General features: G+C 46.9%; 2 protein-coding genes across 2 annotated transcripts in view; both read right to left on the minus strand.

Annotated features, from left to right (window-relative positions):
- Positions 1 to 3407: 3407 nt before the first annotated feature.
- Positions 3408 to 4802, minus strand: LOC135515299 (NADH dehydrogenase [ubiquinone] 1 alpha subcomplex subunit 12-like). The gene is made up of 4 exons (XM_064938987.1): positions 4669 to 4802; positions 4290 to 4372; positions 3975 to 4062; positions 3408 to 3713 (listed from the first exon to the last, which is right to left on the minus strand). The coding sequence occupies exons 1-4, from the start codon at positions 4755 to 4757 to the stop codon at positions 3539 to 3541; spliced, it is 435 nt and encodes a 144-aa protein (XP_064795059.1). The 5' UTR covers positions 4758 to 4802; the 3' UTR covers positions 3408 to 3538.
- A 2686-nt stretch (positions 4803 to 7488) lies between these two features.
- The window catches only part of LOC135515826 (FYVE, RhoGEF and PH domain-containing protein 6-like), a 24136-nt gene continuing 16624 nt past the window's right edge, over positions 7489 to 15000 (minus strand). The window contains 12 exon segments of the mRNA XM_064939592.1: positions 7489 to 8974; positions 9157 to 9305; positions 9392 to 9618; positions 9787 to 9889; positions 9996 to 10139; positions 13078 to 13180; positions 13334 to 13413; positions 13500 to 13583; positions 13731 to 13799; positions 13889 to 13960; positions 14054 to 14112; positions 14218 to 14268. Of these exon segments, the coding sequence (XP_064795664.1) occupies positions 8938 to 8974; positions 9157 to 9305; positions 9392 to 9618; positions 9787 to 9889; positions 9996 to 10139; positions 13078 to 13180; positions 13334 to 13413; positions 13500 to 13583; positions 13731 to 13799; positions 13889 to 13960; positions 14054 to 14112; positions 14218 to 14268 (1178 nt within the window). The 3' untranslated portion in view covers positions 7489 to 8937.

Raw genomic sequence — 15000 nt, forward strand, 5'->3', positions numbered from 1 at the left:
TTCAACCCACTGAGAGACAGTGAAGTTGGAAACACATTTAAACACTCCAGTTAATTTGAACACCTTTCAGTCATAGCGATAAAGCGCAGCCGCAAGGCGCCAAAAGATTACTCAGGTTCTTTATGAAATTGTCCCCCGGTCGTTGTCCTGGTGCCTATGTGACTGACTTCCAACTGAAAGCCAGTCGCATTCTAGTGAGAGGTAGCTGGATATATTGCAACACCTGGAACTGCTGACCTTTGGCAATGTTATTTCACATCAACAAAGACCTCCTCAACAACAGCCATTTACATGTTCAAAAGCCAAGTGCTCATGAATTTGGTTAGATGTAATTATGATATAGCTGAGGTGTGAGTGGAATGCCGACTATATCAGGGGAAACAGTGACCCCAGGTGGATGGATCAGTCATTACCGGTCTTCCTGACATTGACAGATGGGAAAATAGTGTGGCCCCTTTCCAATAACTCTTTATAGACACAGTGCAGTCAAAAATGTGATTTTTCTGTGTTTTATATATATTTCCACACCATGAGGTTGGAATAATACTGTGAAACTGTGAAAATTATGATAATTTTAGTGTAAGAGCTGAAATTTCTGCCTGCTTTGGTGGGATGCAGTTTTGGCCTGCCTGGTGACATCTCCAGTTCGTAAATGAGTTAATAGACCAATAAGAACTATAGTTCCAAACCTCTCTGCCGATAACAGCTAGTTTAAATTGTTCCCCTCCCAACTCAGACCACTCCTAGAGAGTCCTAGCAAAATTCTTGTTAGAGATATTGATCTTTGCTAAGAAGCTATTTTTCATGTTTCTGGTCACAGGTTCAGGAATGGCTGAAAACCCACAACATTTATCTCAAATGAAAACTGTTGGGAGATTTAGAAAACCATCGTCAATCAATCAACAATATAATAATATTTATCTTACAATACTATGCGATTAGACAGGTTCAGAATTCATGTGAAACATCACAGCACAGTTAAAAAACATATGGCACATGGAAATCATAATAGGGCGGTTTACGGAGATAGGTGGGATGGACTGAGAGTAGCTGAGGGGTGGGGTTAGGGAGATAGGTGGGATGGACTGAGAGTAGCTGAGGGGTGGGGTTAGGGAGATAGGGAGATAGGTGGGATGGACTGAGAGTAGCTGAGGGGTGGGGTTAGGGAGATAGGTGGGATGGACTGAGAGTAGCTGAGGGATGGGGTTAGGGAGATAGGTGGGATGGACTGAGAGTAGCTGAGGGGTGGGGTTAGGGAGATAGCTGGGATGGACTGAGAGTAGCTGAGGGGTGGGGTTAGGGAGATAGGTGGGATGGACTGAGAGTAGCTGAGGGGTGGGGTTAGGGAGATAGGTGGGATGGACTGAGAGTAGCTGAGGGATGGGGTTAGGGAGATAGCTGGGATGGACTGAGAGTAGCTGAGGGGTGGGGTTAGGGAGATAGGTGGGATGGACTGAGAGTAGCTGAGGGGTGGGGTTAGGGAGATAGGTGGGATGGACTGAGAGTAGCTGAGGGGTGGGGTTAGAGAGATAACTGGGATGGACTGAGAGTAGCTGAGGGGTGGGGTTAGGGAGATAGCTGGGATGGACTGAGAGTAGCTGAGGGGTGGGGTTAGGGAGATAGGTGGGATGGACTGAAAGTAGCTGAGGGGTGGGGTTAGGGAGAGAGCTGGGATGGACTGAGAGTAGCTGAGGGGTGGGGTTAGGGAGATAGGTGGGATGGACTGAGAGTAGCTGAGGGGTGGGGTTGGGGAGATAGCTGGGATGGACTGAGAGTAGCTGAGGGGTGGGGTTAGGGAGATAGGTGGGATGGACTGAGAGTAGCTGAGGGGTGGGGTTAGGGAGATAGCTGGGATGGACTGAGAGTAGCTGAGGGGTGGGGTTAGGGAGATAGGTGGGATGGACTGAGAGTAGCTGAGGGGTGGGGTTAGGGAGATAGCTGGGATGGACTGAGAGTAGCTGAGGGGTGGGGTTAGGGAGATAGGTGGGATGGACTGAGAGTAGCTGAGGGGTGGGGTTAGAGGGAGATAGGTGGGATGGACTGAGAGTAGCTGAGGGATGGGTTTAAAAGCTCATGTTATATAATTTGTAAAATGTGTGTATGAATAGAACAAAATAAAAAGCTGTAAAAACAAAAGTTATTTTTGTCCCCTGAAGAGGGGGAATGTTGGATGGGCACCCCCACAAAAAAAGTATACTTATTTTATTGAAGAAAATCAGCTATTTTTGTTTATTTTTTAACATTTTAATAGAAAACAATCACAGTATGGTACTTAATTGTTACCCAGAAATGGTGTTACATTGAGATAAGAAAAAAAGAAGGCTGCATTGGACCTTAAACATGCATCCTTCCTTCCTCTCTCCCTTGGAGTAACCACTGACCACTAACACAATTGGGACAGTGGCTATTTGTGAGGGTTTCACCTGTCCAGCCATGTCATTTCAGTGAGGGGGCATTTAAAAATGAATCAAACAGCCATATAAAAGGATAGAGACTGACCTCATCCTCTGCCTCCTCATTGACCCCACGGCCGAATAGCGTTGACAGCGTAAACCTTCTCATTTAAACAGCCCAGACCGCTGGAAGCAAAGGCAGGGTTAGCATACCGATAAACCCTGAGTAACCAAGCTGCTTCTGAAAATATAAATGTCCTTACTAAGGTACAGACGACAGTAGGATAGCTATGTCTACAAGTAGATAAACTCTGCAATTTTTTCAGTGTAGAAAAATATCTACATAAACACCATAGGAAAAGATTCACCAGGGACGAATACAGTATTTATTTTCTGCACCACCAAGGATAGTCAAACGATGGTCGTAACTTCACATTTACAGTAGAGAATTGTCTGCCAACTTACAGATTGGTACTGGATTGAGAAACACTGCTCTTATATATTGCAAATGGCTTTGATATAACTAATACCTTCAGTCAATAGTCCAGAATGGGCCACAAGCCAAGAAGAGTTAACTCACCTCTCATAGCACAGCAGAGTCCCCGAGAGGACAGAGGGACTGGAGCTGGGAGTGTCTGTCTGCCTGTATGAATGTGACAACACCCTGCCCACAATATCACCCTGATGTGATAGCCAGTCAGCACAGACATGCTCCTAGTACCCCCATGTGAAATACTGCAGCCTTTTCTCAGCTCAGCAATATCCTGCTGTCTGCAACACACACAAATCAGACCATCGAACACCCTCAGAGGAACCCAGAAAAATATTACCTCATAATCTGCACCTCAACAAATGGTCCAGTCTAAATCAGTCTTAAAAAAACCTCTCAAACAAACTCATGTTGCTAACATGTTTATCCCAGACTCGTGGAGAGCTGGTCATTAGTCAGCCAACTAGTCACTAGTGACATAACAGCCCACAGTTTCACACATAAGGACTGAGTCATCACCAGTGTCCATATAGATTAGATTTTATTTAGAAGCAAAGAAGTGCTGGTGAACGCACACACAGGAAATCACACTAATTTACAGAACAAGGTCATGGGTCAGAAGTTGAAGGTCAGGTCAGGTCAGGTCACAGCAGGGTCACTGAGCCTTTGGGGGCACCCACTCGTGGATCTTCTTGCAGGTGGTGGAGTAGGGCACGTACGCCTGGGCCGAACCACTCACGTTGAACTGGTGGACCTCCGCCAGGAACTTCTTAGGTGTAGGGGGGTGTGTGGTGGGAGGGTTGTCTGTCATACAGTGGAGCCAGCGATGCCTGAGGAGATTTAAGATTGGGAGTTAGAATCAGGTACTCATTTAATCAATAGGCTAGTTTATCAATAGAAGGTTCGTAGACGGTAAAAACACAATTAAGACACCAGTACATCAACTCAATAAGTTCCACCCAGATCTGTTACAATTCCATATTGAGGCCAACAATTTTACTATAAAAGGCCAGTATCTCCAACATGGCAATGGCCAAGTCACTGCGATAGAGGCAACGCCACCTGTGTCAAACCAAGTGAGATGCATTTACCATTCAGCGGGCACCATGCTGCCATCCACCTCCCACATGGTGTTCTTTCCATTCATCTCCGTGGTGTAGATCACCCAGCGGTGACGACCTAACAAGGAGAGGTGTTACTCTGAGTACACTACAGGTCTTTGAACAGCCCTCTCTACCACACTTTTCTACTACTTGATTTCCCCACAGGCTGACCAATCAACTCATATGTCAAATATAAACATTTGCGGACTACATTCAGAGATAATATGATGGTTGTCACTGCAGTACATAGCCTAAGGCCATTACTGGTCATGTGATCTGAGGTTTAGTTCTGTTCAACCTTACCAAAAAAGTAGCGTGTGTCCTCAAAGTACTTGTTCCCATACTTGTCCACGCCAATCAGGGCTCCCGTTTTCACATCATTTGCCCTGTAACAAAAACATAGTCGAGCTAGCTAGTCCATTAGCCCATCCACTAGCACTATGTCTAATTTGTTAGACCGGATAAGGGTCAGAGATCACATAATCACGTAGCCTTAAAACAGCTTTTAAACAGAGCGGTGAGTCCGTTTGTTTACCAATTTAGCCAGCTACAGTAGTAGCTAAGTAGGTAGTTAGGGCTTGCAGGTTGCCTGTCGACACACTTATTTATCTCGAGTAAATGCATTGAAAGTGACAACCACCTCTATAGAATACAAAACACATTATATCGCTCTTATACTGACCTGAATAACTGAACAAATAAGCCTTTCACACCACCGTGACCTCCTAACTGTCCCAAAGCCCTTCGAACGACATGTATATACTCCGCCATTTTTAGACGGGGCTGATTTGGGTAACGGACACTGTTGTACTTTCCGGTTGAAACGCTTCCCGGTCCACAATAGTTCCGTCCGTGGTTTCAAGTCCAACAGTAGTTCGTCAATGAACAGCATTTCAAGCAGTTTCATGCGCTGTTTCTCTTCTGTTCTGGGATGACAGTAAATGAGTAAAGTAAACCGTAGTTAGAAAATGTTACCACCTAACTGTACATTTTGAAGTGTCTCAATATTAGAAACAATTTGATGACAAGCCGGGTAACCTATTGTCAAAAAACAAATATATGTTTAAATAATAATGTAACCATGATAACAGTCTTGTCTCAAGTGTCTCTTACTTATGAGCAAAATGTGACGACTATATTATAGAAAAATTCAAAAAGCTAACTGTCCTGTTTCAAGCATCTTTAGAAGCTAAATGTAATGACATGCTGCTTAGTTATAATAAAATGCTCCCAAAATATGGATAATAGTAATACATTTAAAATATATTTTCATACAGTGTCTTCAGAAATTATTCACACCCCTTGACTTTTTCCACATGTTGTTGTGTTACAGATGTTGTACACCACAATGTGAAAGTGGAATTATGTTTTTAGAAATTTGTACAAATTGAAATGTCTGCATCAATAAGTATTCAACCCCTTTGTTATGGCAAGCCTAAATTCAGGAGTAAAATTGTGCTTAACAAATCACATAATAAGTTGCATGGACTCAATCTGTGTGCAATAATAGTGTTTAACATGATTTTTTAATGACTACCCCATCTCAGTACCCCACACTGTCCCTCAATCGAGCAGTGAATTTCAAACACAGATTTAACCACAAAGTCCAGGGAGGTTTTCCAATGCCTCGCAAAGAAGGGCACCTATTGGTAGATGGGTATAAATAAAATAAAAAAGCAGACATTGAATCCCCATTGAACATGGTGTAGTTATGAATTACACTTTGGATGGTGTATCAATACACCCAGACACGACAAAGATACTGTTGTTTGCAATAAGTCACTAAAGTAAAACTGCAGAAAATTTGGCAAAGAAACTTTTATGTCCTGAATACAAAGCGTTATGTTAACACGTTAACGGTAACACAAAACATAATTGAGTAGCACTCTTCATATTTTCAAGCATGACGGTGGCTACAGGATGTTATGGGTATACATGTCATCGGCAAAGAAACAGAATAGAGCCAAGCACAGGCAAAATCCTAGAGGAAACATGGCTCAGTCTGTTTTCCAACAGAAACTGGGAGACAAATTCACCTTTCAGCAGGACAATAACCTAAAAGACAAGTTGCTTACCAATAAGACATCAAATGTTCCTGAGTGGCCTAGTTACAGTTTTGACTTAAACCGGCTTGATAATCTATGGCAAGACTTGAAAATGGCTGTCTAGCAATGATCAACAACCAACTTGACAGAGCTTGAAGAATTTTAAAAGAATAATGTGCCAATATTGTACAACCTAGGTGTGCAAAGCTCTTGGAGACGTACCCAGAAAGACTTACAGCTGTAATCACTGCCAAAGGTGATTCTAATATGTATTGACTCAGGGGTGTGAATACACATGTAAATGCAATATTTCTGTATTTCATTTTAAATACATTTCCCAACATTTCTAAAAACGTTTTCACTTTATCGTTATGGGTATTGTGTGTAGATGAATGAGAGAAACAAAATCTATTTCATCAATTTTGAATTCAGGCTGTAACACAACAAAATGTGGAATAAGTCAAGGGGTGTGAATACTTTCTGAAGACACTGTACATATGCAGAATTATCTTATTCAGAGGAAGAATGGAGCTGAGTAAACCCACAGAGAGTGAACGTTGGAGTTGTGGGTAAATATGAGTCATATTTTGAAATACTCTTATCTCCCTCAACACAGTGCTTTGATCACTGAGCTCAAAGCAGAAATAAGACAGCCGAGGAAGACTTCTTTATCAGTGTCAAACTTAAACACACACGCACACACACTCGCGCCTCAAACACACACGCACACACACTCGCGCCTCAAACACACACGCACACACACTCGCGCCTCAAACACACACACGCACGCCTCAAACACACACACGCACACTCGCGCCTCAAACGCACACACACTCGCGCCTCAAACACACACACATGCAAAGAATCCACACCCACAAAGAAATGCCTGCACCCACACATCAATCAGCACTATGCAATAAAATAACTCAGTGACAGTAATCTCAGGAGGAAAGATGTATTAACTCCCTCATCCCTTGATGTCTCAAAGCATGAAATTAGGCCAAGATGCAAAGTCACTTTCAGAGGTTTCATTAAAGTGGTGCCTGACAGTTCTGCAGAAATATTATTACAGACGAGACACGATGGCTCTCTTGTGATTGTGTATAAGGGTGGAGGGGACATTTAGTCTCTATAAAATATGATCTGTTTTGAGTTATCCCTAATGCTTTTCTGTGTTATAAACTTCATTTCCCATAAGGCCAACTGCCACAATGGTGTAGTAGTGCAACCTGATTAGTACATTTGAAGTACTAAATGTAACCTCGAAACCATTTTCAATTTAAATACATAATGGATATTTACACTGTTAAATGTCAGATGTGCCGGCCAAAGTAGTCACTGTGATAATATAATATCCTAATTCAAATGAATAATTAATGAAACAATGCACCACATAATGAAATAACATTCTCTGTATCTATATTATTACAAGATAATTGCGCATATTTAAGGCAATGTCTGGATGTTGCTTTATTGCTAGTGAGCATTTCCTAAGGGATACATTTCATTCTCCATTCCATGTCTAGCTCAAAAGACAAACATTATTTTGTAATCTGTCCACTTTAAATTATTCAATAAAAAAATTATACAAATGAGGCCTGGATTAAAAGATTCCTCCTAATGAATCCAACAAGTCTGTTGTGGCAGTCTAAAACAAACTAGTGAGGCATTGTTAAAACACATGCTTTTACAACCATCATGGCGGCATACAATACAAAAGGTAGCTACTACTTATTACAAAAGTGACAAAGATAGTATCTGTTATCAAATAAATCATATTTCTAAAATCACATAATTATGGACAGTGAGAAATGTACAGTTCTATATAAATATTATTTCTTGACTTTTAGAAAGAAAAGGCTTATTTTACTCTCCCAATTCTACATATTGCCCAAGCACCGCTTCTGATTCTAACATATACTCTTTAAAAATGCATTTGTTCTATAGGTTGTGTAGTAATATATTGACACTATGCCATTTCCAGTTTTATCCAGTATACTGCATTATACATGTGGTAGATGTACTGAGTTAAGCCTAACAGAGAATAACAATATAAACCGACCCCTGTAATTTTGCTATATTTCTAAGGAGCAAAATGCTCATCTCCTGTGTCTCTGTGGCACCCTGTTTTTTCACAGTTGAATCCAACCACCTGCAGTGCACCAGAGAAGCTTCCCTACTCAGAGAGAACCCACTGCGTCTCACCCTTCTTTGTAACTGGTATCCATCCCATCATGCAAGGTTCCCACTCTAATCGCCATTCCAATTTCCATAATGCATCAATATTTGAGTTTAAACTTTTCTTACAATACGTTACCCCCCCCCCAAAATGTACAAAATCCTTTAACTTTTCAGGGATAATGTAAATCAATAGCAATTTAAATCAAATCATTTCAATGACTTTCAAGGCTTTTGTGGACCGTGGGAACCCCTGTATAAGGTAGCAGGCTGTCCACAGACAATAATTCTGTTAACACTTCCACACACACACGCTTCAGGACATGACCTTTGACCCACAGCTGTGACACATAACATTTCCATCTAAGATCAAGAGCAGATAGATATGCAGCCTGTGAGGCTCAACATGCCCATAACCGCAGAGCTCCACTGGAAGCATAGTAGTTTTACCAAGGTCAAACTTTCAACGGATCCCAACATTTACAATGAATGTAATGTAGAGCTGACACAAAGTCCATATTTTCACTAGAAAGACAATGATGTCTGTTCTTTACACCACTGGGACTCAGGGGTCTCCTGGCAGGCAGCCGGACTGGTTCATCAGGGCTCGGGGTGTGGGGAGGGCTTCCTGAGCTGCTGACCCCTGACATGTGTCTAGAGGTCAAGGATCAAAAGGTGTCCATGTCCACTGGCTCCAGGGGAAGAACATGAGCTGACTGGTTTAGGTGTTAAAGAATCATGGCCTCCTGGAAAGCCTCTATCCACCTGAGAGAAAATTGAGAAACACAACATGAACTTTATTGCATTGGCAGCTGGGAAATAAAGGTTATATTGATAGAATAACTATATGAATGCTTTCACCCTCCCACGCTCTGGTGTTACAGCGTGGTCCCCTCCTGATTGATGGATACTCTATTGATCCCTCAGCCAGGGGGAATTTCCATTACCTCTGTGCAGTGGGAATGTCATCAGCCTTGAAGATATAGAACAGGGTGTTTTTGTGGTACAGTTTAAACTGCAGCTTCTGGAAAGAGCCACACTTCTCCTCCCGCAGGAAGAATCCTAGCAGAGGCTGGCTCTCTAGAGCAGCTACGTCCTGGAGAGAGGGAGAGAGGTACACATGTCTCACACACACACACACACAAACGTGTGTTTGTGACTAGAGTGGCGTAGGTGTGTTACCTCGCTGGCGGCGTAGGTGTACAGGACTTTGTTCTTGATGACGAACCATAGCCTCTTCCATTGCTTCTTGCTGCCCTTCGACCTCTGTAGGTAGCCACTCATGGAGGAGTTCTCTGTGTTTGCAGACACCTCTTTGAGAGCAGCTGGGATCTTCTTCTGTTTCCTGGAGAAAGAGAATCCCCCAGATCTGGCAGTAGGAGACAGCGCCCCAGAAGCAACACGGTCACCTAGGAAACACACAAACACAAAGCACCCTCTGACATACATATTGAATTCACAATAACAAACAACACAGGGTTTAAATCATTACTTAACTTCAATTCATTCCATCTTTTATATTTGAAATAGCTAAATGACTTTAATATTTCATATGTATTCATGTAAAAGCAGCATACTGTTCTCCTGTAGCTTGACGAAGCAGTGGTCACACACACGAGCCGGCTGGTTCTTCAAGTACTCTAGATAGAACTTATTGGACGAGCACGTCTGACACACCACCTGCAATACACACAGTGAGTGAGAAACCACTACACACACACCCACACACATCCTACTGAGTATAGTGGTGAACCATTGTAAACTAGGGCCCTTGTCCCTTCCTTACCTTCCCGCAGGCTCGGCAGTGGTGGCGTCTCCAGGTGAGGGTGAACTCACAGGTACAGACCATACACATGGTGGCCCTCAGGTCTGGGATCCAGATAGGGGCCTTAGAACCCAGGAGGGCCCCACTGTCACACACACCATCAGCCTACACAGAGAGAGAAGGTTATAGCCATTACATGTGGATTGTAGGAAGATTATACTGACGATGGTAACAGTGGGATCGGAGTGTTCCCATATTCAGTCAGTCGAATGAGCAGGAACTATACATGCTACAAGCACACACACACACGCACACGCACGCACGCACACGCACACACTGCCTCACCTCCTCCTGACACACACACTGCCTCAGCTCCTCCTGACACCCACACTGCCTCAGCTCCTCCTGACACACACACTGCCTCAGCTCCTCCTGACACACACACTGCCTCAGCTCCTCCTGACACCCACACTGCCTCAGCTCCTCCTGACACACACACTGCCTCAGCTCCTCCTGACACACACACTGCCTCACCGCCTCCTGACACACACACTGCCTCAGCTCCTCCTGACACCCACACTGCCTCAGCTCCTCCTGACACTGCCTCAGCTCCTCCTGACACACACACTGCCTCAGCTCCTCCTGACACACACACACACACACGCACACACACACACACAACACACACACTGCCTCACCTCCTCCTGACACACACACTGCCTCACCGCCTCCTGACACACACACTGCCTCAGCTCCTCCTGACACCCACACTGCCTCAGCTCCTCCTGACACACACACTGCCTCAGCTCCTCCTGACACACACACTGCCTCAGCTCCTCCTGACACACACACTGCCTCAGCTCCTCCTGACACACACACTGCCTCACCTCCTCCTGACACACACACTGCCTCAGCTCCTCCTGACACACACACACTGCCTCAGCTCCTCCTGACACATACACTGCCTCACCTCCTCCTGACACACACACTGCCTCAGCTCCTCCTGACACACACACACTCCTCCTCCCTCCTGACTCACACACTGCCTCACCTCCTCACACACACACTGCCTCCTGACACACACACTGCCTCACCTCCTCCTGACACACACACTGCCTCACCTCCTCCTGACACACACACTGCCTCACACACACACACTGCCTCAGCTCCTCCTGACACACACACTGCCTCACCTCCTGACACTGACACACACACTGCCTCACCTCCTCCTCACCTCCTCCTGACACACACTGCCTCACTCCCTCACCTCCTCCTCACTCACACACTGCCTCACCTCCTCCTGACACACACACTGCCTCACCTCCTCCTGACACACACACTGCCTCAGCTCCTCCTGACTCACACACTGCCTCACCTCCTCCTGACACACACACTGCCTCACCTCCTCCTGACACACACACTGCCTCACCTCCTCCTCACACACACACTGCCTCACCTCCTCCTGACACACACACTGCCTCACCTCCTCCTGACACACACACTGCCTCACCTCCTCCTCACTCACACACTGCCTCACCTCCTTCTGACACACACACTGCCTCACCTCCTCCTCACACACACACTGCCTCAGCTCCTCACACACACTGCTGCCTCACCTGACACACACACTGCCTCACCTCCTCCTGACACACACACTGCCTCACCTCCTCCTCACTCACACACTGCCTCACCTCCTTCTGACACACACACTGCCTCACCTCCTCCTGACACACACACTGCCTCACCTCCTCCTCACTCACACACTGCCTCACCTCCTTCTGACACACACACTGCCTCACCTCCTCCTGACACACACACTGCCTCACCTCCTCGTGACACTCACACTGCCTCACCTCCTCCTGACACACACACTGCCTCACCTCCTCCTGACACACACACTGCCTCAGCTCCTCCTGACACACACACTGCCTCACCTCCTCCTGACACACACACTGCCTCTGCTCCTCCTGACTCACACACTGCCTCACCTCCTCCTGACTCACACACTGCCTCACCTCCTCCTCACTCACACACTGCCTCACCTCCTTCTGACACACACACTGCCTCACCTCCTCCTCACTCACACACTGCCTCAGCTCCTCCTGACACACACACTGCCTCACCTCCTCCTGACACACACACTGCCTCAGCTCCTCCTGACTCACACACTGCCTCAGCTCCTCCTCACTCACACACTGCCTCAGCTCCTCCTGACACACACACTGCCTCACCTCCTTCTGACACACACACTGCCTCACCTCCTCCTCACTCACACACTGCCTCACCTCCTTCTGACACACACACTGCCTCACCTCCTCCTGACACACACACTGCCTCACCTCCTCCTCACTCACACACTGCCTCACCTCCTTCTGACACACACACTGCCTCACCTCCTCCTGACACACACACTGCCTCACCTCCTCGTGACACTCACACTGCCTCACCTCCTCCTGACACACACACTGCCTCACCTCCTCCTGACACACACACTGCCTCACCTCCTCCTGACACACACACTGCCTCTGCTCCTCCTGACTTACACACTGCCTCACCTCCTCCTGACTCACACACTGCCTCACCTCCTCCTCACCCAGACACACACACACTGCCTCACCTCCTCCTCACTCACACACTGCCTCACCTCCTTCTGACACACACACTGCCTCACCTCCTCCTCACTCACACACTGCCTCAGCTCCTCCTGACACACACACTGCCTCACCTCCTCCTGACACACACACTGCCTCAGCTCCTCCTGACTCACACACTGCCTCAGCTCCTCCTCACTCACACACTGCCTCAGCTCCTCCTGACACACACACTGCCTCACCTCCTTCTGACACACACACTGCCTCACCTCCTCCTCACTCACACACTGCCTCAGCTCCTCCTGACACACACACTGCCTCAGCTCCTCCTGACACACACACTGCCTCACCTCCTCCTGACACACACACTGCCTCACCTCCTCCTCACTCACACACTGCCTCACCTCCTCCTGACACACACACTGTCACACCTCCTCCTGACACACACACTACCTCACCTCCTCCTGACACACACACTGCCTCAGCTCCTCCTGACACACACACTGCCTCACCTCCTCCTGACTCCGGCTGGAGATGAAGGTGATCTTCTTCCTGGTGTGGTCGTCTATCGCCGTGGCGATGGCCGCCAGCCACTCATCTCTCTCTGTGGCCGAGCTGCCAGGCAGAAACAACAACATAAGCCTTTGTCACCAATCAAAAGCTATTACAACGGTCCCCACAACCAATTAGAAGGGTAACTCATCAGAATGTCCATAATGTTAGGCGCCACCTTCAGGTGTTCAGGTGTGTCGGTGAGCAGGTTCTCACCTGGCAGACAGGATGAAGGAACGCTCCACACTCTCAATGTTCAGTTCATTCTGATACGCCTCCTGACTGGGCTTACTCACCTGAACACAATAAACACAGGCTTTGGATGAGACTTCAGAAGAGTATTGTCCAGGGTAAATGTGTGTTCAGCCCTGCCTGTACTCACCTTCATGCCCGCCAGAGAGAGCATGCTGTTGAGTTTATACTGACCAGACTGAACTGGAGTGGTGTACAGAAGAGTGTCATTGAACTAGAGAGACAGATACACACGCCACATCAACATACAGATACTTGGGGGGGGGGTAATGTTCTGGTCTACAGACCGTGTTGGAACTGTAACGGGTCAGGTATCACACTGAGACCTCCACTACCCCCGGGGGCATCAGTCAGTACTCACCAGGAAGAACATCCGTGGCTGCATGACCTTCCTGGACAGCTTCATCAGAGTGCCCTCCTTAAGAAACACCTGGGGACAAGAAGTGATCGCAACAGATGAGATCACAGGTGTGTGTGTGTGTGTGTGTGTGTGCGCGTGTCATAGTGCTGGACACTCACCCTGCCCGGCTGAACAATCTCATGCTGTCCGTTCAGACTGTACTGAATGTGCATCAGCTTCTGAAAGTCATCCTGGAAGATAAGAGACACACCGGGGTCAGAGGAAATGCAATGGGATGCCTTTGGCCGAATTCTCATGAGGATGGACATGGTGTGACGTCTCACCCCTTGTTTCATGATGTCGTTGGCATGGTTGGCCACCTCCTTCACTATGCCCAGAGCAGCTGTAAGGTCAACATGATTAACATGCCGTGAGAGTGTCTGTGAGAGAGAAATGGCATCACACCGGACATTGTCACACACAGCCTGATCAACATTGTTCCACTCACCCTGCGTGTCTTTGTAGTCAGACGAGGCCTCAGGAAGGTTCTTCAGATAATCTGTAGAAGAGCAGGGAGTTACATCAGTCCCAGATCACACTAAATCATGCTACATACATAAGCAGTTTATACATGTGGAGAACTGTGTCTGCTGTTACACTCTGTGTCCTCTAGGTGGCAGAGTGCTGCCGGTGCACTAAATAGTGCAGGCTCCATGGGATGCCGCAGAAAAAATATACACAAAATAATACAAAAGTAGTGCACTGAGCCTCTACTAGTATTAGTGGGCCCATATAGACTGTAGCACAGGCCCATATAGACCTCTGTTGCAGGGGCCCATATAGACCTCTGCAGCACGGGCCCACAGAGACCTCTGTAGCACGGGCCCATATAGACCTCTGTAGCACGGGCCCATATAGACCTCTGTAGCACGGGCCCATATAGACCTCTGTAGCACGGGCCCATATAGACCTCTGTAGCACGGGCCCATATAGACCTCTGTAGCACGGGCCCATATAGACCTCTGTAGCACGGGCCCATATAGACCTCTGTAGCACGGGCCCATATAGACCTCTGTAGCACGGGCCCATATAGACCTCTGTAGCACGGGCCCATATAGACCTCTGTAGCACGGGCCCATATAGACCTCTGTAGCACGGGCCCATATAGACCTCTGTAGCATGGGCCCATATAGACCTCTGTAGCACGGGCCCATATAGACCTCTGTAGCACGGGCCCATATAGACCTCTGTAGCACGGGCCCATATAGACCTCAAGAAACTGTAAAACTGT

This window comes from Oncorhynchus masou, chromosome 27, assembly GCF_036934945.1.
Source record: "Oncorhynchus masou masou isolate Uvic2021 chromosome 27, UVic_Omas_1.1, whole genome shotgun sequence".
NCBI lineage: Eukaryota > Metazoa > Chordata > Actinopteri > Salmoniformes > Salmonidae > Oncorhynchus > Oncorhynchus masou.

Bases quoted from the DNA above. Each gene is read 5' to 3' on its own strand.
- LOC135515299 (XM_064938987.1), bottom strand. From the start codon at position 4,757: ATGGCGGAGTATATACATGTCGTTCGAAGGGCTTTGGGACAGTTAGGA. The intron at 4,063-4,289 runs GTAAGGTTGAAC...TCTCCTTGTTAG, and splicing joins GGACACACGCTACTTTTTTG to GTCGTCACCGCTGGGTGATC. The intron at 3,714-3,974 runs GTAAATGCATCT...AAATCTCCTCAG, and splicing joins AGCATGGTGCCCGCTGAATG to GCATCGCTGGCTCCACTGTA.